General features: G+C 36.0%; 1 protein-coding gene across 4 annotated transcripts in view; it reads left to right on the plus strand.

The window, feature by feature from the left end:
* Positions 1–24,563, plus strand: part of ZFPM2 (zinc finger protein, FOG family member 2) — a 440,124-nt gene that overhangs the window by 111,448 nt on the left and 304,113 nt on the right. For all 4 annotated transcript variants that reach the window (XM_008520784.2, XM_008520785.2, XM_070630801.1 and 1 more), the window contains one exon: positions 3,398–3,499. In XM_008520784.2, the coding sequence (XP_008519006.2) occupies positions 3,398–3,499 (102 nt within the window). The remainder of the gene's footprint in view (positions 1–3,397; positions 3,500–24,563) is intronic.

Raw genomic sequence — 24,563 nt, forward strand, 5'->3', positions numbered from 1 at the left:
GTTAAAATTTGATAGTGTTACCTTTATTTTTATTGAATCTATTTCTATGATTGCCATCTGATTTTGGCATCTGATGCTGATCGTCTGTTTATAGCACTGATGAGAAGTTTTTGTTTTTTTAAAAATGTGTTTATTTAAATTATAAAAGGGAGCCCATTTAAAGAAAGTTTAATACAAATTATTGCAGAAGTTGTGAGTGGCCAAAAATCGTGAAAATATTATAAGAAGCTTGGGAAGACATTGAGTGTATCAGTAAGGGTCCCAGAAGGAAGCTGATGACATGATCACTGGGTTTCACTAAAGAGAGTTTGGTGAAGGGACAGTTTACAAGGTGTGGGCAGAGTTAAGGGAACCCACATGGATGGGAAGCACCCAGGATTTGCAACAGTGGGAAGGTGTTAGCACTCCTGGTCTGAAGAGTCATGGGAGGGGATGGTGGTACAGGAGCCTGGGAGAAGTAGGTGGGCCACTGCATAGGAGCTCTAACTGTACAACACAGCTGTGACCTATAATCGGAGACCAGCGAAGAGAACAAGGTTTGGGGAGAAGTACCTGACCTCTCTCTTCCTGCCCTCTGATCTTCTGATCTGCTCCCAGTGCCTTCCATTGGCTGAACCCAACCAGAAAAGAGAGAATAAGGGTGTGCCAGTGATGGAGTCCACAGAAGTCAGTCTCCCTAGGACACAAAGCAGGGCAGAGAAGGAGGAGAGTAGGTTGAGGGCAGCAGGAAGGGAAAATGGAGAGTAACCAGCTCATGAGAAGCATCAAGGTTCTCCACCAGAGCTAGCATTTTATGTCCCTAATTATGCCGATCTGCTAACTACATGGTATTAGCTCAATGCTTACGTGTATGCAGGGATAATATTCAAAGTATTTAACAAGTGGTACAGCCTGAACTCTGACCCATCAGAGCAGATACCATCAACTTTCTGCTGACTAGGTTTTAATGTCTTAGTTTCTGGATTAGGGGAGGTGGCAGTGGGCTCACTAAGAAAGGGTCAGGGCAGGGTTGTGCTGAGGGGCACTTGGTTAGTTCAGGGCTCACAGTATTTCAATATATTAAAAGGCCATGGAGCCTATTTGCGTGTGCAGGCTGAGTACCAGCCCTATTAGTGTCTGAGAAGTAAGAGCAGAGCTCTTCCCCTGATCTCATAAGATAATTGGTTGATGCGTCTGTGTTCTATCTAATCCACAAAGAGGAGCACAGAAGATTAAAACTCTTATTACTGAGGCTTTGTACCTTCTTGTGGCACTTGGACCTTTTCTTGCACTCTCATTATTTGTGAGCTTACTCTTTTTAGTGAGTTTTATACTACCGAAAAATAACTGTACTTTTCCATATATATCTTACTGTAGCTACCACAGTTCCTTAAACATGGTAGATGTGCAATAAACATTTTTTGGACAGAATTTCATTGCTATTCATTCTAATCATCCTGAAAGGAAGAGGTAACTCAACTTTCAAAGAACCTTCAATTCCAGGCATGGGGTATAGGGTATATGTTTTATTCTGTTACCCACCAGAGACGAGGCTCCTCTTTTAAGGAAATTGAGTTCAGTAGAGCTGTCACTGGGTTTCCAAATTTTGTCTCTCTACCTTTATTCCACTTTTTTAAGTGATTCATTTTATGAAGTATATATAGAAATGAATATAAAATTTATGGAGTTTAGGGGCCGGCCCATAGCCGAGTGTTAAGTTCGCTCACTCCACTTCGGCGGCCCAGGGTTTTGCCGGTTCAGATCCTGGGCGTGGACGTGGCACCGCTCGTCAGGCCATGCTGAGGCGGCATCCCACATAGCACAACCAGAGGCACTCACAACTAGAATATACAACTAGATACTGGGGGCATTGGGGAGAAGATTGGCAACAGTTGTTAGCTCAGGTGCCAATCTTAAAAAAAAAAAACTTGTGGAGTTTAACATTCAAAACTCATATTAACATTGCGTTAATATCACCTATTACTATAGGTGTTGTGTGTCTAGGTTACTTTGAAAGATTTTAAGATTTTGTATTTTTTTGTATAATCATGTAAAGATTTAAGTACTATTAGAAATTTGAGCAATATGAAAAATAGTTATTGAATACTTGAGAGGAAGATTAGATAGCTAAGAAATTGAATTGTAAAAGTTTAGCATTATTAGATTCAGAGTTTGTTGCTGTGTTTTTAGTATTCATCCTTTTTATTTCTGACATCACACATTCTTGTTATTCTGTTTTCTGATCTCTGTTACTCTTTATAAGTAGGTATTACTTAATATTTTTATATGTGCTGTGTTTCAATGGATTACTTTCCTTCAGAGCAGCACAGAAAGGGTTACATTATCACTTAACGTGAAAGTAGTCATAAATTAGAGTTTTTACTTTTAAAATGTGATTGCGTTGTTAATATGTTTCTCCTTCTTTGCCGTAAGTATACTTTTGCTCAAAATCTATTACATTTTTTCTTTGCTCATGTGAAAATGAAGGCATGGAATTGTGAAAAGTAGCTGCACTTATTCAAGAACAAGTAAAGTTTTACAGCTTCTTGCACTGTGAATACTTGAGTCACTGGCTTATCTCATGGGCTAATCATTTGGGCTAATCATGAAAGAATCACGTCCTATTTATACCCCTTTTTTAAAAGAAATATAACCAAGTTTCAGCAAGCTTAAAGCTGGGGGAGGGGAAGAAAAGTCTTCTTCAAATTACACTAAATTCAACCCAAAACATAAATATATGTTACTCTAAGATATTTAATTTTGCTTTGCTGCATCCTGCCTCTATAAAAATTATAATTCGGAAATAAGTGAGTTAAGATTTTCTGTATTGAAAGCACTACAGAAATTACATACTGCTTTTTAAATTTACTTCTTATATATAATATTAGTAACTCTAAGAGAAATTTTTATGGAAATGTTCTTTATTGTTTACAACAGTGAACTTTATTATTTATTTATTTTTTTTTTTGAGGAAGATCAGCCCTGAGCTAACAACTGCTGCCAATCCTCCTCTTTTGGCGGAGGAAGACTGGCCCTGAGCTAACAGTTGTGCCCATCTTCCTCTACTTTATATGTGGGACGCCTGCCACAGCATGGCTTGATGAGTGGTGCGTAGGTCTGCGCCGGAGATCCAAACCGGAGAACCCCGGGCCATGGAATCGGAGCTCATGAACTTAACTGCTACGCCACTGCGCTGGCCCAACCGTTAACTTTATTAATTGATGACTAATGCTGATTTTATTATAAAGCCATAATAGATATCAAAATGATTAGTCGTGTGCATTTGTCAGTATAATGACAATATATGTAACAAATATATCATTACACGTATGCTAAGGACATCCTTCTAGGAGGATTTGAATGTCAAATAGAGAGCTTTAAATATTTCCCTTTCTCTCTGTGGGTTGGTATTTTCCAGGCGATGATGAAGGAGTCCAGGAGACGGCTGAATCAGATGGGGACACACAGTCAGAGAAACCAGGACAAACTGGAGTTGAGGCAGATGACTGGGATGGACCAGGTAGGACAGAAAATTTTAATTTCAACCACCTGTTGCTGCTATCAGGAATTCACTTTTTTCCTTAAATTTTAATTAGGTTGTAAAACTCTTACAATCTCAACTCTGATTTAAAAAAGAAAAATTTGTGGGTACACTGGCTATATGGGAGGTTAAATAAACATCATTATTTAAAGAAGATTTTTATGTTTTTGATAAATAAACTATAAAAACCAGCGTTACTCTGTTTGAAGTCTCCGTCTTTGTTTTCTTTCATACTCATAAAAGAATTAGTCAGTTCTACTTTCTTTTTATTTGAACAGAAATCTTTATGCTATATACACATTCAAATGAGGCATAATTTAAAGGTTACAAACCAGTAACAAAGAATATTCCAAAGAAATATTCTCCATTTAGTCATATTGTAAGTCATAGATTGAATCTCAATATGTATTTTGAAGTTTAGAAAATACCAACAGATGCTCCCCGTTGATTCACAGTTTTGACAATATTTTCATTTTTATGAATGAAAATTAAATTTGATTTCAAAAATCCTGACATTTATTCATTTCAAGGAAAACAAAAACTGATCAAAATACTCCAAAACACCAATATAATTTTATGTAAATACATATAATTCACAAGAACTCTGTCGAAAAAACCTTTATATTTGGTGCCAAGTAATTTACAATTGATGGTATATTTATAAATGGAGACTGTTGTGTCATGGGGCTTAAGGATATAAGCGAGTTTTTAAAGAGTTTTAGCCATAATTTCCAAAGCAGTAACATTTTTCATTAAGAAAGATCTCTATATTTCAATCACATTTTCACCCTTGCATGACTTTGCAAATTGCTCTCTGCTGTGCATGAAGAAGAGAGGAACTCCAGTGGTAATTTTCTGAAACCAGCAGCTGGAAAATATAATGCAAACAAAAATGAAGAGACAGTATATCTGATTATTATGATGTCATTTCTAATGTTATTCATGATACATACAAATGTTTGTATTCTGTATCCTATAGCATAATGTTACACAAGATTTTGGATCAAAATGTATTATATTTAAAGTACCATAATACCACATTTTAAGAGTTTGAAAGAAAATGCTGACTACTTCTGGCATTGTCACCTCCTTGCATGATGCTTTTGTCTTCTCAATGGAGGGGAGAATTCCCTTGATTAAAAAAAATAAGAAACAAAATCTTTGGAAATTTTTATTTTTTTCTTGGGGATTACATTTAACATAAAAAGAGTGGGTGAACTTTATATTATATGGTTCTTTATTCATGAAATTAAGTATGTATACGCTATTTAGAATAGTTTTTACATTTAAAATTAGATTAGATTAGATTTGGATATGCCTACTTGCAAAGGATACATTCTGGCTGCTTTCTCGATGGGGCAAAGTCGGAGGGGCAGGTTTTCCTCTTTGCTCAAGTCTGGGGTCCACAGTGTCCTCTGTGACTTGGGAGTAAGTAAGCAAATTCGGGGGATGGTGAGTTACTGAACACATCATGCACACCCAGTGCCTCTTTTTTCAGGAAGCTTTTCCAGAAATAAAATTGCTTTATTAGCTTAAAAAAAAGAGGCGGAACAAGGTAAACAATGTTGCTGTCATTCAGGCTGAGATTTTTCACTTTTGAGTTAAACTTGTTTTCTGTATCTGATTTAATGAAATTTTTATTTAGTTATGGTCAAAATGTTTATGCTCTTTTATGTGGCACATATGAATATGTAAAAACTAAAGGAAAAATATGTGTCTCTAAGCAGGTATGCTTATGTGAAAGTTCTTTCTTTGTATATTGTAAAATTGGTAACACATTTTTCCCTGCGGGTACTTAGGAAAAAAGGGATTTTTATTATTTTGGAACCCCCTGAATTAATGAGGTTGATTCATAACAAAATATCTGTCGGATGTTTATTTTTAAAGATAGAATATTCATTACTTTCCTTCAATCGCAAGAAAGTATAGGGGATGTTTTTGCACTTTTGCTATTGCATAAATAGCAATTACATCAATATTTTTACCCCAGTTTTTGTTATTGACAAAATGTTATTAGTACTTTCCAGCTATATTAAGGAGAGAAAATTGTCCAGGTTTTAGTGACAGCTTCCAAACATGTTAGAATATCAACTCTGGATTCCAAGAGTTTAGGCTCAAATTCTGGATTTGCCTTTCACTGCTGGGTGATTTTTGGTGATTTTTGCTTAATCTCTCTGTGCTTATATTCTCATTTGTAAAATATAGAAAATAATACTAATACTTCTTAGGGATTTTGTGAGAATTAAATCAGATCATGCACATAAAATGCTAATGATCATTACTATATGGCTTGGGCATTGTTGAGTCTTGAGCAGAACCTTTAAAAATTCTTCTCAGCATTTTTTAAAACCCAGTAGTGTATGATACGACAAAGGGAAAGCTTTTGAAATACTGAACTCTAGTTTTGAATTTAACCACAAATGATTGGTTAAGACATGAGGTAATAAGCCAGCTGTGATTTCAAGGTCTCCTCATTTTAGAGCCCTCCCACCCAGTCCTGATAGTCACCCTAAGATAGACAGTTTTCTCTAAAAATAGAACTGAATCAAAGGACAAGGCAATTATCTAAAGAATTTGAGGCAGAGAGCTGACATCATTTAAGATGGATCAGGATTTATCTTATTTTTAAAGAGTTTGATTGAAGACGACTCCACAACCTTTATTGATGGCTCAATTCAACAATGAATCAACTTCTGTCTGAAGTGTTCTATTTTTATCAAATGCAAATTCCACAGTGCATAGTTTTTTTCCTTATTTGTTATTCAACTGAAAGGTACATTTAGTAATTGCTCACACCTTTGTTAACTCTTAGGATTAGGTGGAACCTAAACAATCTTTAGGAAAATTATCTTACATTTGCAAACATATCTATGGTGAAATTCTTTAGTGTTTAAATATTTGTGACTCTAAATATTCTTTAAAATCCTATGAATCTTACACTGTTTGAATGGAGAGCTAGACGCACACAAAGCCAGTAAAGTTCAGGCCAATGTAAAAGTCATTACCTCATTATTTCAGTATTTCACACCTCTATTTTTGTTTCATTTTTCCTTCTTGCTCTTAAAAAAACTACCCTGACACTACCTTGCATGGAATCTAATTCATATGATACTTGTTATCCCTTCTTCCTATACTTCACTTTCATCATTTCTGTCTTTTTAAGTAAATACCAGTTCTTTTCTTTTATCACCCTTACAAGAACAAGCTCACCAATATTCGTATACATTTAATTACTTAGTAAATAGTTACTGTGCACTAGTCATTGTGGAAGGTGCTAGGGAGAAGTCCAAAGGTGTACTGTGATGGTATCTACACTCTCTTTTTGATGCCATTTCTCTTCTTTAACCTTCTTTAATCATTCATGTATTGTAGTTAGGTCACTGATGCAATAATTAAGCATGTCAACCTAGAAATAGAGCATAGTCTAAACTACAGAAGAAAATGTGCAAATTTTAGAGTCCAACAGATCTGTGTTTGAATTCGCATACTGACACTTACGGCTTTGTGACCTTGAGCATATTAAACAGCCAGGGCCTCAGTTTCCTTATCTTTAAAATGGGAAGGATAATAACCTGAAACATTGTTAAGAGGACGAAATTGAAAGCGATGGTGTGTAGACAGTGTCTTGCACAGAGCTGGGAGAGTGTGGGGTTTGCTAGATGTTGATGGCTCCCTTACCCTAGCACCTCTCACACTGACCAACAGTTGGGATGTTGACCTTATTTTGAAAATAGTGTTTACATCTCTGGGTCTTCTCTTTTAAGAAAATTGTTAGAACCATACAATCCACGACCAAAGTCTGGAGTGCTGATTTGTGTATTTAGATTTAGAAGGAGAGTGGGGGAGAGAATTCAGATAAATTGCTATAAATTCATCATTTACCTCTATGAAATGAACTTCTTACATCAACTCTAAGAATGCCACCTCTCTGGTTTATATTATTAAAAGCACAGTTACTTCTTTTTGTACTTGGGAATAGTGAATAATTTGATTTCTCTAGTTTAATATTGAATGAATGTAGGTCTTACCATCAACCTTACAGCAGCTATAATTGAAATTTCCAGGAGCTCTAATAAAAGAACAGATCACATTACTCAAATTGTGCAAATAAGTGCATGTACCCCCAAATAATAGGTATTAATGCAAATATACACAGATATAAAATTTTGAGCGAGCGATCGTTTATTAGATTCCTTGACATGGACTTTTCAAGAAAAGCATGTACTTTTATTTAAATAGATTTTGATATTTATATGTTAAGCACTTGGGGCATTTCAATAAAAATGAAGTAGAAAATAAGACCTTGTATTGATGATTTGATGAATTAGTGGGATAAAATTAAGAATAATTGTGTATTATATATTACAGAGCATCACAACTTGCTCCTAGATTGATAAATGGAAATCTCATTTTCCATCAGAGGAAAATTATTTTTGGGTAATGTAATAAGGGGAGAAAACCAAATATATTTCTTCCATTTATATCTTGGCCCTGACACTTATCAACTGTGTGACTTTGAGTCAATTATTAACTCTTTAAGGCCTCAATGTCCTTGTTTATAAAATGGGGAGAATAATAATAACTACATCATTAATGAGATTTTCTTGTATGAGAAATCTCATATGAGCTCAGGGCTTCATAAGTACTCAATAAATAGCTCTTAATATTACTTTTAGTGTCATTTTGGCGATTGTGCCTTAGTAGCCATTATGGTGCGTTACAGATGATAAGCCCTCATTAAGCATTTGTGTAGTGAATTAACTTCGCAAAATGATTTTGCTGTGTAAAAATCACCATAGCATTATACTAACTATGTTCAGTTCAACTGGATTTAAGACATGGCTCCCATTAAAGAAATTTTAATGTAAATGAACTTTCAAAAATTAATGTCTAGCATAAAATCAGATGCGTGTACTTGTTGCATATGGACTAAAAATTGGTCAAGAAATCTATAAAAATTGCCTCATTCCGTTGCTGTTCAGCATTATGGAAACATTCAGATGATGGGGCTGGCTCTGCTTTGTGCCTTAAACTGAGAAGATGGGGAGTATTTTGCATGTAGTGGCATGGCAGCTAGAAGACCACTGTGAGATAGAGGCACACACTAATGACACAGTTTTTTTTTTTCCCTCTTTACTAGTCCAGAGAAGGGCTTGGAGATTACAGTTCTGATTTCGTTTCCTCTTTGATTGGGAAGATGTGGTAGATATAAGATCTGGGAAATGCCATTTGAAGTAAATTAACAGAAACCTATGAAACATAGTTAACCATAGATATAGTCTGACAGTAAGAAGAATATTGTGAGAAGCGGAGGAAATCGTAGAATGACTGTGTATTACTCTGACAGTGAATTGGTATTATCTCTGCTATCAGATAATGCAGTTATCATTAATTTTCACATTTGCATTTCAATCTTTGGAAGGAAATGACTCTTGCCGGATGAAGATAAGAGCTCTGTACCACTATAATGAACCATCATTTTATCCCAATGCTTTGTGTCCATATGAAAACGAGGCAGGGAGGAGTGTGTGTGTGTGTGTGTGTACATGGGGGGAAACATTATAACAAAGTGTCAAAAATTGCTACAGACTTTTGAGCCCCTTATGAAACAAGAGGGGGTCAAAATAAATCTTCTGTACTGTAGTTAAGTGGATATCGGATTAAAAGATGAAAGCCTTACTCTTTGTAGAACAGAATGCCACATACGCACAGTAAAAAAGTTCTCTTTATCTTATTTCTTTACTCCAGTTTGCACTCATACAGAATTAGGGCACTCATAAACCCAACCAAAAAAAAAAAGGTAGGTTGGAGGAAAGTATTTAGAATCATTGTTTGGAAAAATACATCTTTGAGTTGAGTTATAAAGAACTGCATAAAATATACCATTTTATTATTATTATTATTTATACTTCTTTAGTTGTATATGAATTGGAATTAAGGATATTTAGATAATGGCTTGTTTTAGAATTTGCAAACACCTAATTTATTTGCACGAGTTTAATTAAGAAATCCAAGTTAAAGGATAATGAATATGAGATTAATTTTCCTTGGACCTTTCTTTGCAGTGACCTTTTTCTCAAACACGCTCCTGGAAAATGAATACAGTGTCAAATTTTGTAAATATGTCATGATCCCAGAAAAATGTAAGACAAACCATTCTTTCCATCCTATACCCTGCACTCATGGGAAAATTCCTTAACCAACCTCCATCCTCTCTCTAAAACTTACTGATTGAGGCTGTGTGGATTGAGTTGTGTTGTGTGCCCTCACAATTCGTATGTTGAAGTCCTGACTTCCAGTACCTCAGAAAGTGATGTTATTTAGAAATAGCGTCTTGCGATATAATTAGTTAAGACGAAATTATACTGGAGTAGGGTGGGCCCTTCATCCCAAATGACTGGTGTCCTTATAAGATGGGGAATTTTGGAGACAGACATGTACACAGGGAGAACACTATGTGAAGATGAAGGCAGAGATCAGGGTGGTGCTTCTACAAGCCAAGGAACACCAAAGATTGCCAGCAAACCTCCAGAACTAGGTTGAGAGGCGTAGATCAGAGTCTGTCTCACAGCCCTCGGAAGGACCAACCCTGCTGACGCCTTGATCTTGGACTTGTAACCTCCAGAATTATAAGACAACCCATTTCTGTTATTTAAGCCACTGAGTTTATGGTACTTTGTTCGGGCAGCCTAGTAAACAAATAGAGAGGCCTGGAGCTAGAAGGGAATCCTGTGGGTAGTCACTTGTATGCTGGCCAGCTATACTACCTCCTGTAATTTTCAACCAATTTTAGATATTGTTGAAACCAGTTAAGTATATTTGTGAAAAAAGTTATACTGTTTTTATGGCAGACTTTGTTGAAAACTTCAAAAGACTGGATAAAGGAAAATCACTAAAACATTTAGGTGTGGACAAAACAACTTTTAAGAATTGGGGGTACAATCATAAAAATATGGAAAGAAACTACACTTCAATGGCTTTGCACGTACTTTTAAATCCTCATTCTACTATAATGAAACAAACTGGAAATTAGAGATGAAGCTTTTGAATGTTGTTTATGTAAGTGGAACACCGGTCACTGGGCTCATACACCAATAAAAGGTCTAGGCCCTACATCAAAAGTTTGATTATTAGATGTGCTTTTGTATAAGTTTAAAATATAATGCTTGTATTGCTATTTAAAAAATAATTCCATGTTTTAACTATCTTGATTAACTACTCACCTGATTGTGTCCAATAATAGGACTTTTACTGTGCTCTTTCCCACTGAACCATAATTCAGCTTAGAATTTTTCTCTACAGGGCATTTCAGGAAGACACACCCAGTCAGTAGGAATTGACAGGAAAAGACATCTTTGCTATCTCTTTTATAACCTCTTTCATTAAAACGTATGCATTAGATATTTACTTTGGCGCAAGGATTGTTGGAATTAATTGTTTTCCTTGACTCAGCATTGTGCCCTGAGAAGATACCTAAAAATATGATTGAATCTTGTATCTGGAAAGTTGAAAGAAAGAAAAACTAAACCTTGTGATTACAGTCATGTGCCACATGATGACATTTCAGTCAATGGCTGGAAGCATATATGACGGTGGTCCCATAAGATTAGTACCATATAGCCTAGGTATGTAGTAGGCTATACCACGTAGTTTGTGTAAGTACACTCTATGATATTCAGACAACGAATAATTGCCTAATGATGCATTTCTCAGAACGTATCCCTGTTGTTAAATGACACATGAGTGTATTTGTTTTTATTTTCTCTGGTTCAGAAAAGGACTTAATTGGCTCAGAAAGATAAGAAGTAGTGACATACATTAGAAGTAGTTTCAGAATATGGAAAATAAAAGCAAGTGCATAGAGACACATATGCTTGCTATTAATGGGGCACAAATTTGCAACTAGATCACTAGCAGACTCTTTAGAAGGGTAATATTGGTAGATACATTAGGCAAAATAAATTGACTAGTTGGGGCAAACATTTACTTGTTCAGCTATATGCTGAGTATCAGCTATATGCAATGCTTTGTGCTAGACTCTAGGACATGGAGCAGTAAATAAGCCAGAGTGGTCTCTACCTCAGAGAGTTTATGCTCTCCCAGAAATTGCAAATCGTAATAATAGTGATTTTTTTTTTGAGAACTTACTGCATATGTGATAGCTGTCCTATAGAAGAATGTAAATGATACCATAAAACCATGTGATGAAGGATGAGGCTAGCCTAGACTGGTGGAAAGGGAGTCAGTAATGACTTCTCTGAGGAACAAATATTTTAATTCAATTTATTTTTATTTTTTATATTTTAATGTGCAAAGTTTCAAACATACATAAAATAAGAGGGAAGAGTATGATGAATCTCCATGTATTCATTCCTCAGCTTCAAAAATTATCAACTTTTTGCCAATATGGTTTTATCATTTCCCTCTTAGTTTTTTTTTCTAGAGAAAATCACAAAAATCATGTCATTTCATCCCTAAGTGCTTTGGTATGTCTCTCTAATAAATAAGTACTTTTATTTTAAACATAATCACAATACCATTATATCACATACAAAAGACTGCTTAATATTATCTAAAACTCAGTTTATCTGAAAAATTTCCCCAGTTATCTCAAAAAATGTCTTTATGTTTGGTTTGTTGGAATCAGGATTCAAAGAAGGTCTGCGTAATGGTTGATATGATTCTTAAGTCTTTTTGAATTAATAGTAGTGTCTCTCCCCTTCACCCTCTCTCCCGCATATCTGTTGAAGAAACCAATTTATTTATCCTGAAGTATTTTTCACATTCTAAATTGGATAGATTGCATCCTAGTGGTGGTGTGTAATATGCTCCTCTACCCCCAAGTTTCTTGTAAATTGGTAGTTGAGTCTAGATCCTTGAATAAATTCAGGTTCAATACTGCAGACAACAATGCCACATATGCATTGCTGAGTGCTTTCTATTTCATCATATCAGAAGGCACATAATGACAGGATGCCCCACTTATAGTATCAGGTGGCTTAGGTGTTTTCAGCCTGATCTGGCCAGTATAAAGTTTCCCATCAGTTTTTCACTTAGTGATTATTGCCAGAATCCATTATATCATTAGGGCTTGCAAAATGGTGGTTTTCACATTTTATCATTCCTTCTGTATTATTAGCTGATATTATTGTCTTCTAAAAATCTTTTCCTCCTCCACTATTTAGTTAGCCCTAAATACTGTTCGTAAAGTCAAGGAAGAATACATGCTTCATTCTTTCTCATTGTACATGAGTTTTCAGAATAGTAAAGAATAGACAGAGTGGTATAAGATGAGCCTGGTAAAGTAAGCAAAACTCAGACTCTTCAGGACCTATAGTTCATACTGCTGTTATTGGGTTTAAACTCAAGATCCGTGTGAAGTCATGTGATACATACAAGCCACATGCTCATATTTGCATTAAAAATGAACTACTCTGATTGCTACATGGAGAATGGGTAGAAGGACAATAGAAGTGCAGTAGAGAACACTGGATATATTCGAGGGTGTGATTGCATGCGGCTTGCTCAACTTAAGAGTATTTTGTTGTCATTCACTGAGGTGAGGAAGACTGAAGGAAAGGCACATTTGGGGGGAAAGATAAGTTGTATTTTTAATATGCCATTTGTGGTTTTTGTGAGATATCCAAGTAGAGCCACTGAGTAGAATCTTGGTAACATAAGCCAGGAGCTTGGAGAAAGGTCTGGTCTAGAGATGTAAATTGGAGAGTCAGCAATGTATGCCTGGCAGTGGAATTCATGCGAGCAGACGAAATTGCCCAGGATGAGAATATGTAAAACAGGGCTTGGACATGAAGCTTGAAGAACTCCTATCTTTAGCGAAGGATAGAGGAGGAGGTGTCATCAAGAGAGACTGATGTGGAGTGATGAGACAACATGGGGAAAACCAGGAGAATGTCGGAGTTTTTAAGAAGGAGGGAGTCATGCCTGGGTTAAATGCTGCTAAGTCAAGACTGAGATTTAAAGACTCTCCGTGAATTTAGTGCCATGCAGATATTAGTGATTTTAACTAGAACTATTTCAGTGATGATCTGGGAACAGAAACCAGACTGTGGTAGGTTGAAGTGGGAAGGAAAGGTGAGCAGATGGAGTCAGCTATTGTAAACAGCTATTCTTGAGTGTTCTTAGTAAATAAATATATACCCTATTTGGGTTTCTATGAAATAGTTTATTGATAAAATTATTCATTACCATTTACCTCTTATTTCTACCTAAGAATCTATCAAACTTAGAATTTAGGGATATGCTTCCAAAGAAATTTATATTCTCATATTACACTATTCTGAATCTACAATCCATTAGCTTTTATAAATTATTTTAAAGTTATTTTTTGTTTTCTGCCCCTACCAGTCTTCAGGCTTTACATGATATATTTTTGTTTTTTAAACTTTATCATTTCAACTTTTATCTTCCAATAACTGGTTTACCAAATAGTTTGTGGGTTTCTCTTTTGAGGTTTACCACTTTTAATATAATTGATATGCTAAATTGGATACCAACATATTATATAATGATTTACTATAAATTTGATATGGGTTAGAGGTATGTTTTCCTTTCTTTCCAGTATCCAAAGTGATAACAACTAATATATTGTTATTGTTATTTTTGTTGTTGTTTTAACCTCAGGAATACACTTGGATCTTGGAGATTATTATATCTTTGTCTTCATAATAAACTCCTACACTTGTTTCTAAGACTGATATTTGGAGCTTGCAACTTATTCTTATTCTATTCACTCATAAATAGAATTTGCACGTTTCCAGATCTTGTACTTCTTCCCCTGCACCTTTGCAGACCCACATAGAATTAATTCATTTAATGAGTTCCAACATTTATTGAAGAATAGCTATGTACCAGACTCTAAGGATAAAAAGATGACTTGGATTCAGTCTACCTTCTAAAAGCTCATAGTACAAAGGAGAAGACAGAGAAATGATGAGATAATTAAAATACATTGCTATGGATTCTGTTGTAGGGGCATGTACAGTGTGCAGTGGTAGCAAAGAGAGAGAAAGGTCATCTACTACAAAGTGGGAGGGGTGGTGGAAACATGGGTGATGGATCAGCTCGCACAGAGAGAGAGGGATGGGTTGGTGGTGCTGATGGTGAGACTTACTGCTGATGAGATAATGCAAGCAATAATGATCTCTTCAAGTGATCCCAAGGGCAGAGTGAGAAATTCACATTGGACCCACTCTAACTCGTTATCAATGGGTAGAAAATGTTTAGTTTTCTGCAAAATATAATTCCATTGCATGTGTAGTAAACTTGCTGCCATTTTGCCTGTAGACAAGCTTCCACTTTCCAGTTAGACCTGCCCTACGGTGTCACTGTTACCCAGAAGACATTATCCTTTCCATCACTCTCTGGCCAGAGGAATGCAGAGGCTTCTGAAAGACAATGGAAGCAACCGTATCTTCAGGTCACAGATGGGAATTCAGCCTTAGACAAGAGGCTGCCTGCTGAAGATCTGTTACATCTATGAGTTGTTAAAAAAGCAACAATGAAAGAGTTTGGTAAAAGGTCAGCAAAGAAACATAATTGTAATTTAGGCCATTGCCTGGAAATCAGATAGCAAAACGGGGCCTCCAGTGGCCTGACTGGTCTTTCCTGGTGTTTGGAAGTGGGGCTGGCTCTTGGAAGTTCTTCGAGAGTTTGAGGGGAATGAGAAAGGATGGCTCAAGGGGGAGAGTTTGAGCTTCTTTCAAACAGCAGAGTCCCTTCCTGGCAGAGTTCCTGTGGACCATATTTTAGGTATACTTAAAATTGCAGAGTGCTGTACATTTTCAAAAATTTGTTTTATTGAATACATTGTTACATACAGAGAAGTAATGAAAATGACATACTGAGTTCTAAACATAGGTTTATATTTGGGTAAATACACAGAGAACCAAAGATCTTTTAAGTTTTCATGGCAGAATCTCTTGATGCTCACACGCAGCATAGCATTCATTTCAACTGACACCCTAGGTAAAAACAGTCACAAGCTTTCGTGATTGATTGGAATTTTAACAAATTCTTTGGGTTTTTCCCCCCCCATTACTTTTTTCTTATTAATTGATCAAGATTATTACAACTTTGAACATTGTATTAATAATTTAAAATAAAATGAAAAGAACAAATATGCCACTATATTCTAATAAAGATGGAAACATGGCATTTCTTACAGAATTAAGTAGGCTCTAAGAGAAAAAAATGACTAAGTATCTGAGATTGAAAGCACTTATTTTCACTAAATAATACATTATTTAATTTTATGGTATTTTAATTTATATTTTCTGTGCAAAAGCAATACAGTGAAGCCAAAAGACAAGAAAAAAGAGAAGACATTTTCTGTCAGAGTGTTTGCTCTTTCAGTTCCCTCTACCCATTTTTTCTTTAAATTAGATGTTTTCCAAGAAAATTACCATCTTCTTGAAGCAAGGATATTTTCCCTTACTCTGGAAATTGAATAAAAGGGGAATGTTAGGTATATAAACAATAATTATGATAATGTGATTAATGCAATAGTTGTCAAGTATGATGATGAATAAAGTACAATTTTAAAAAATTATGCATACCATTTCTAGTACTAGAGCTGGACATAAGGTGTTCTGCAAACTTTTTTCTGATTATAAAAGAAGTCACTTGAGTGGCCCTTCTTAATTATGCAAGTATAAGACCCAGGGTCTTTCAAACTTTGTCTCTTTGTGCTGAGTACTCCCAGTCTTGAAGATCTCACAGCTTTGAGGGAGCGAAGGGGAATGGAAGGCTGATTTGCATATATAGCCTAGAGGTTTTCTGGGTGGCAGTCAATCAAACTTTACCACTTTCTCCCCAAATTGGTGCGTTTATTAGTCTACTTGGGCTGCCATAAGAGAATGCCACAGACTGAGTGGTTTAAACAACAGAAATTTATTTTCTTATTGTTCTGGAAGCTGGAAGTCCAACATCAGGGTGCCCACAGGGTTGATTTCTGATGAGATCTCTTATCCTGGCTTGTGCATGGCCACTTTCTCACTGACTGTGCTCTTACATGGCTTTTCCTTGGTGCATGCACACTCCTGGTGTCTCTTCCTTTTCTCATATGGACACCAATCCTACTGGATTAGGGCTCCACCCTTATGACCTCATTTAACCTTAATTCCCTCTGTAAAGGTCCTCTCTCCAAATACCCTCACTGTATACAGAATAGGGCTTCAGCTTAGGAATCTTGGGAGGGACACAATTCAGTCCCTAACAGGTTGGATTGGGATGGCCTTAACTAAAGTCCACTGGCAGGGAAAGGACACCAAAGGAAGATTTTTGGAAGGCAGTCAAAGCCAGGGCTCAAGAGTAGGGCCTTAGGTTTTAAAAGAGAGTGTTATTTTCCCCCACCTTTTGTCCTTGAATCTGGAATCCTTTGACCAGCTAACGTGTGCTGGGGTCCTGCTTCAGGGGAGAATGGCTGATCTGAGACGTGAGTGTGAATTAGGTGAACTGAACCTTAAAGCCTAAAGGGGACACCATGGCAGGTTGTACAAGAGCTGAGCCCACTTGGGCATCACCTTGACGGAGAAGGAGAACCACTGTCCTGTGCAGTAATGGTGTTTGATGGTGACACCAAGGAATAGAGAGCAAAGCAGGGGCTCCAGTGGCCTAACTGGCCTGCTTGGAATTTGGAAGTGGGACTGGCTCTTGGGGGTTCAGGAGAATTTGGGGGGAATAAAGAAAAAGATCTCAAGAGGGACAGGCCTAATCTCTTGCCAAGAGAAATTGATGCATGAGGGCGTAGAAGTCATGGAAGAACATAAAGCGAGCCCAGTGAAAGAGGCTGCTCTCTCTACTTTGGGAGACAGGTTAAGGCCTCTTTGCTTTGTGAACGTGGAGATGGTTAATAGATGGAGCAAGAGAAGAGAGGAAAAGACATTCCAGCATTCCATTCAGAGGGAGTATACTCGACCTGGCATTAATATGGAGGCTGAGCCAGAATGAGGAGGGAGATAGGGACTTGCACCAGAGACCTAGACGACAGCTTATTGCAGTCGTTCTGATCAGAATGCACTAGAGATTGGGGTAAAATGAACGCAGTCAGCACCACTTATAAGTATTTGTGTTCACTATGAAAATGGGTTGAAAGTGGTGCAGGAGGAAGGAGGGTTTTCCCCCACCCACATGCCAAGTACAGGAAAACAGTGATAGAGAAGTGGCCCTGGGGAACAGACCAGAAACAGGTCGGCTCCAGAGTCTCTGCTCTGAGCCTTTGGGATACACACACACACATTTTTTCTGAGCAATGTAGAAGCAAAAGTTTTCTTATGATTACAGGAACAAAATGAATTTTTATTTTACCCTACAAGGAAAAAAATGCTTTATTCGTTGTGAAAAAAATATTTTAGCTATTTTAAGTTATTAAATTTAATGATTATCTTTACACTTTACACTAATTTGGAAGTAAATATGAGATTTTAAAAAATCTTCAACCACATGTAATGTACCATTTTTGACATATTGGTGTAATTATACAAAAAATTCTTTGATTTTAAAAAACAAGTAGATATTCTTGAAAAGCCCAAATTATTCATTCATTAAAAATCATAATTACATTTATGTGGTACAATTCATTTTCTATAAAATAGGTTTCTCTGGAAAATGGAAATAAATTATTTTAAGCACTCACATAACTTAAGGCTAAACCTTTGTGCCAATAATTCATGATTAATATATAATGGAATATTTTGGCACATTTTAAAATTAAATAAGAGGTTGTTAGTTAACTCAGCTTCCTGGATTTTTACTCATTTTTTACTTTTAAAGGTAAATATAATAAAATGAGAAAATAGTTATTAGATATTTTAATAATCCAAAGTGAAGATGGCATAAATAACTGTTACAAAAGTGCATGAAATATTTCAACCGTGGTTTAAAAATACATGAAATTAGTAATACTCCTAATTCCTTTTGGGCGTTTAATATTAAATCTATATAGTTCTAGACATTTCATCCATTGAGCTCATTGATACTCTTTTTCAGAAATCATAAAACATACAAATAAAAGTGCTGATAAAGGTAAAGTCAGTAAATCAGAGGACTTACAGCATTTATTTTTCAGAGTATTATTCTCTTGAAATGATCAAAATACAAACTACTATCTAAAATTAATATTGAGGTCATAAAACTCTGCTTTGGGCAATATTTTCCTCTCCTATGAACTTTTTAGCTTTCCCTTTTTATTCATATCTCTAGTAGCCAATATGTATTGATACTTTACTTTGCGCTAGTTACTGTTGCATGCTGGAGAATGTAAGAGCAACACATTCTCATTGTTTTCCCTCATAATAACTCCAGCACTATTGTTTCCTTCTTGACCAGTGAGGAAATTCAGGCACAGAAAACTTAGGTAACTTGTCTAAAGTCATAAAGCAAATAATCCCAGAGACTGTGCTCTTCGCCACCACATTTTCTCTATTTTTCACATACTGATTCCTTCTTGATTATGGCAGCTGTTATTTGCTACCGTATTTTGACATCCCTTCATCTAACTGGGGTTCTTTTTCCTTTCCTAAAATACAAGCAAGGAAAAATATGTTTCATTTTTCTTTAAAACTGTTTATTTAACTTAATTTATGCTTCAATAAAATTTTGGTCAAATCTAAGACTTCCTTTCTAGTGCACACTTTTTGGTTACCATGTTTAATTCATCTTTATCTGGTTTTGTCCAAAACACACATAATAATCGTAACAACCACCATTCATGGAGCATCCTGGCTCCAGTCACTGTGCTTTATTTTACAATTGAGGAAATTGAGGCTTAAACAACTTAGTAATATAGCTGAGAAGTGACCCAGCCAGGATTCCTCTTGAGGGTGGCAATCAATAATGCTGGCAGTGTCCTTTATAGGATGCTCTTTATTCTAGACACTACACGAAGTGATTCCATTTGTTACCTCCTTTAATTCTCACAACAAGCCTGATAGGTTATCCCTATTTTATAGGTTAGGATGTTAAGTCTTAGAATAGGTAGTTTACCTAGTGGCACATTGCTAAGGGGGGACAGGTAGCTTACCTAGGCTCACAGTGCCAGCAAGGTCAAGCCTATAGGGGTAGGGGGTCATGGGAGAGACAATCTGAGATGAAAAATTGCTTTCAAATTCTGCTTCTCCACTTAACAACTCAGTAAATTTGGACAAACTGCTTCAGCTTTCTGCCTGTGAACTTTCTCATCTGTAATACGGTGCTGTATACCTGCTTCACAGGGTTTTGTGAGCATTATGTGACTGAAGCACTGAGAAGAGTGTTGGGCACGGAGTAAGTGCTGTGTATGTGACATAAGCATGACGTCGTCATCATTGTCCTTATTTTATAGCCAGATGTTTCTTCTGTCTCGAACCTTGCTTCAACCTTGTTTTATCTTCTCCATTAGATATCTTTAGGTTTTGATTGGCCAGAGAAATATGAGTCATTTTATACCTATTTTGCTCAGAAAACCAGTCTTTTATAGGATTCAACATCCTTGATTAGAATGAAACTTTCTGTTGAACCTGAAGTGCTAAACTATTTTAAAAAATAATTTAGGCATTTGGTGTTTATGCTCTGTCTTGTTCCACAAAGGGTTTGGAGGGACTTATAAAAAACATGAAATATAAAATTATAGAATAAATTAAAAGTAGATAAAGGATAACATGGACAGGAAAATAATAGAGGCAGAGAGAATATAATTACATGGCTATCTAAATCATAGAGTACAAGGTCCTTGCTCAAAAAGGGCTCAAAATCCCCACCTCTCTCCTGGGCTCTCTTGTGCGTACTATTCTCTTTGGTTTTCAGAGGGCCTTCCAGTCTTTCAGAATTGCTTTCCTATCTTTCTTTCCTTTTCCCCTTTTCTTCTTGCTACTTACCTTTGCAGACCTCTGCACACCTTCTTACTGAATTCTTCTCAGGAGATCTCTATTCTCAATTGGTTTTATGTCTTTGAATTTTATGGCCCATCCAGAACTGCTCAGTTCACTTTCTGCAGAAGAAATAAGAAAGTACAAAATGTTACCAAATCTTTCCTCCTATGTTTTCAAAAACCCCAACACTGGCTACTTTGTATCATGTATGCTTTTACAAAAATTCCTTTTAAGAAAAGTCAAATACATGCTTATCATTATTTTAATAAAACCTCCTCTAAGTAAATGAATTCCATAGAATTGGAAAAAATAAAGTTTACAGTGAATGCTGTTTGATACTGGTATTCAATAGGGAGCTCTTAAAAAAGGACGCATAAGACATTTTTGCAGTTTTCAATTTGTAAGAAAATGATTTCATTAGAAGGGAAAAGAAAGAGAAAACCATCAGTCGGAATGTTGGAGAATGCAGGCTCCTGATGAGGCCAGTGAGAAGAGAAACTAAGTGTACGGATGCAGATTAGGCCTTAGAAGATGAGGGTGTCAAAGGGATTTAATGGTGGGGTGGATTATAGAAATCCATGTAACAATGTTAAATAATTATAGTTCCAGCCGAGATCAAAGCACTGCTGATTGAACGCCCCCAAGCTGTTAACACGAAGTATCTTGAAGGGAAAAAAAACCCAGCTAGGAGATTGGTCAGCCTGGGCAAACAATGTCTGTGATCTATAGAAGTTCCACCTCTATTGAAGGCCCCAGTTGTGGGGGAGGAAAGGTGGAGGCAGGAGCCTGTAAGGGAATTTCTTCCTCTGGAGCTCCGAATTAAAACTGACTTTTGGAGCTGTTTGCAGTTGGGTTGAAATTGCTCAAAAAATATGTATATGATTAACCTTTTCTTTTGGAGGATAGAGAAAAGACGTTTATTCAACTATATCGCAGATGTCAATGGGAAATTCTATAATTGATTTACTTATCCTTGATTTTTCTCTTTGAGGAAAATTTCACTTTCACCACATGTAACGAGTGATGACGGTAGATAAGGTTAACTGAAAAAAACTTTTTTTGTGAACGATGCATTTATCTGCAGAAGGAGCAAAAATATCTTGACTATCAAGGGAAAGAAAAATAAGACTACATCCATACATGGAGATTTGTTCGATTTTGTAATGTCCCCAAGACATTATAAAATATGGAATATAGAACAATTGAGATTAGTTATAAAATGAGACAGCCGATTAACCCCAAACTCAAGCGTTTTGGACACCTTTAATGTAGAACTATATCCATATCTACATCTCTGTCTATCTATCTATGTATTATGTGCTAAAGGAAAGAGAGAAGCATAGTTTGTGCATCTTTATTTATCTTCAAAAAATGAAATCGTTTATTATTTTTAAGTCCCTAAAAATGCAAAGCCAACAAACATTAAAACTATGCTTATAGAAATTATACTTCTATATTTTATATTATACGTTTAAAATATACAGTTGACATAAACAGTTGAATTATATAGTTGAAAAGCCAACTATTTGCCAATGTGCTTTGTGATACTCTGGATATTGTGGCTGGAATTTCACTTGGGGAGGATTAAAACAGATATTTCAGTAAGGCACGTGGCATTTCTAGTACAGTGGTGGTTTTAAGATGTAGGATCTGTGGAACTGAGCTAGCCACCTCATTTTGAATTATGAAAACCTTTATGTCAGGAGATGAAATATTGATCCAAATATTTGATAATAAATATTTATGCATTGCTTACGAAGTTGATAATCACTTCTGAAGGGAAAATTGCTTTTCAATAGACAATGTTTTTTATTAGGATAATTTAATAAAATTTTTCCTATCAAGGACATTTGCCTAAACATTCAGGTAAGGGTTTTTAAGAATGAAGACTTTCGGCTCTGTGTCTCCTTCTGTTATAGGAAATAACCAGTATTAAAGACAATGCCTCATTAAATCTGTGTGATGAATAGGGTTATCTTCATGGCTTTTCTTAGGTAAGGGTTTTATGACATTATATTTAATTCTTAGTATTTTAATTTGAATGTATTTTCTTTGCCAAACTAATTTCTAGTTTTATAGGGTTACAGATGTGTTAGCTGTAACATCTTTTCTGATCTGTGGAAAACATCATTTCTCATCTGTAAAACATTATTTTAAAATCATTTTCATGTGGTTTGGAGAGGATGATAAGAAATTATAGAATTAAACTCTTTTAATGAATATATATTGAATATTCTCAAAACAGTTTAAAATGGCAATAAAAATATAAATAAAGACAATTTCTACAAGCTACTAGCTAATTATTAGTCAATTTTACAGTTTTCTACACGTCTTTATGTTTAGGATGTCAGTAATATTCTAAAGCTGGTCTTATATACTTAACTGAATAATTTGGTTATTTTATTTCCATTTCTTTTCATTGTGCCTTTCTGTTTACATGTACACAAAACACTTTTTCTCATTATTATTTTTATAGGTTCTTCTACATCAGAAAATGTTTATCAAACACAAAAGAGGTTCATTAACTGCCCAAGTAACCCATACTGAAATGTTGTCACTTTAATTTTTTTGTTTAAAGTAATATCATTTTACCCCATATATAATTACATAGTTGAGAATAAATGCAAAATGAAATTTGTGTGTGTGTGTGTGAGGAAGATTGGCCCTCAGCTAACATCTGTTGCCAATCTTCCTCTTTTTGCTTGAGGAAGATTGTCGCTGAACTAACATCTGTGCTAATCTTCCTCTATTTCATGTGGGATGCCACCAGAGGTTGCATGATGAGCGGCGCTAGGTCTGTGCCTGGGATCAAAACCCAGGGACCCTGGTCCGCCAAAGCAGAGTACATGAGCTTAACCACTGTGCCACTGGACCGGCCCCATGAAATATTTCTTTTTGATTGCCATATTTTCTCATTTTGAGAAAGTTTTTTATTCTAAGAGTACAGGAGATCACATGGCTATTGATTCTGGCATCAAACAGAAATTCTGAAAGTATGATAGGATAGAAAAAGAAAAACCTAGAATATTTATTCATACAAAACTGGGTTCAAATCCTGGTTCAATGTTTGATTGCTTATTAGTTCAATACCCTTGGAAATTTTCCTACTAGCTCTGAATTTTAGTTTCCTCATGGAAATGATTCCTGCCTCATAGATGTGCTGTGAGAATTAAACGAAGTCAAGTCAAACATGGCATTTCTTCCCAGCCATTATGCAGGTATGGGTAGATATAGGACTGTCCTGGGAACTGTCCAACACCCTCCATTAAAGACAGGTGATAGCAAAGTTCGGGTAGAGAACTGGGACCTTGAACCCAACCATTCCTAGGTACATTCCTAATCCTTATACAACTCTTTTTACCAAAGTGAAAAGTAATAATCTTGGAATGAGAGTGATTTTCTCTATTATTTTAGTCTCTGATCGTCAGTTTTCTCATTAGCAAATAGGGATGATAGTACCTACTGCTTATGCTTAAAGCATGTCCTAAATAAAAGGAACACTCAGTTTACATATGCCTGGCTCATAGAAGTACTCAATTACTGAGAGTTATTGTTGCTTTTATTATTAGGCCAGTCAAAGACTATTGGTAGTAACTAGCTTTTAAAAATGTTAAGCCCAGTGGATTAGTAAGTCTTTATTGAATTTCCATATACAATGGGAGTTCTGCTGAGCAGTGAGAATAGTGTGGTCAACAAAACAGAAGCAATTGCTGGCCTCATGGTGCTTGTACTCTACTAAAATCCATTTAATCACCATTAAGTTTATCAAAAGTTTTTTTTTTTTTTTAAGTTAGGAAGGTTGACCGTGAGCTAACATCTGTGCCAATCTTCCTCCATTTTGTATGTAGGATGCTGCCACAGCGTGGCTTGACAAGCGGTTTGTAGGTCCATTCCCAGGATCCAAACTCATGCACCCCGGGCTGCCGGAGGCAAGCATGCCAACTTAACCACTATGCCACCGGGCCATCCCCAAAACATTTTTAAAACAGTGTTTATATTAATCATTATAAAAGTAATACACCCAATGTTTGAAGGACTGTATGGCTTCCTTTTCTCACTTTCTTACTGCCCTTAATACCTACTTAAGGGAGAATCCCTCATTTCCTCGTCACCACTTCCATCTCCACCATCACTCAGATCTCTGTTTTATTGCTCTTTGTTGGCTCTCTGTCACC

The sequence above is a fragment of the Equus przewalskii genome, chromosome 8 (assembly GCF_037783145.1).
Source record: "Equus przewalskii isolate Varuska chromosome 8, EquPr2, whole genome shotgun sequence".
Lineage (NCBI taxonomy): Eukaryota > Metazoa > Chordata > Mammalia > Perissodactyla > Equidae > Equus > Equus przewalskii.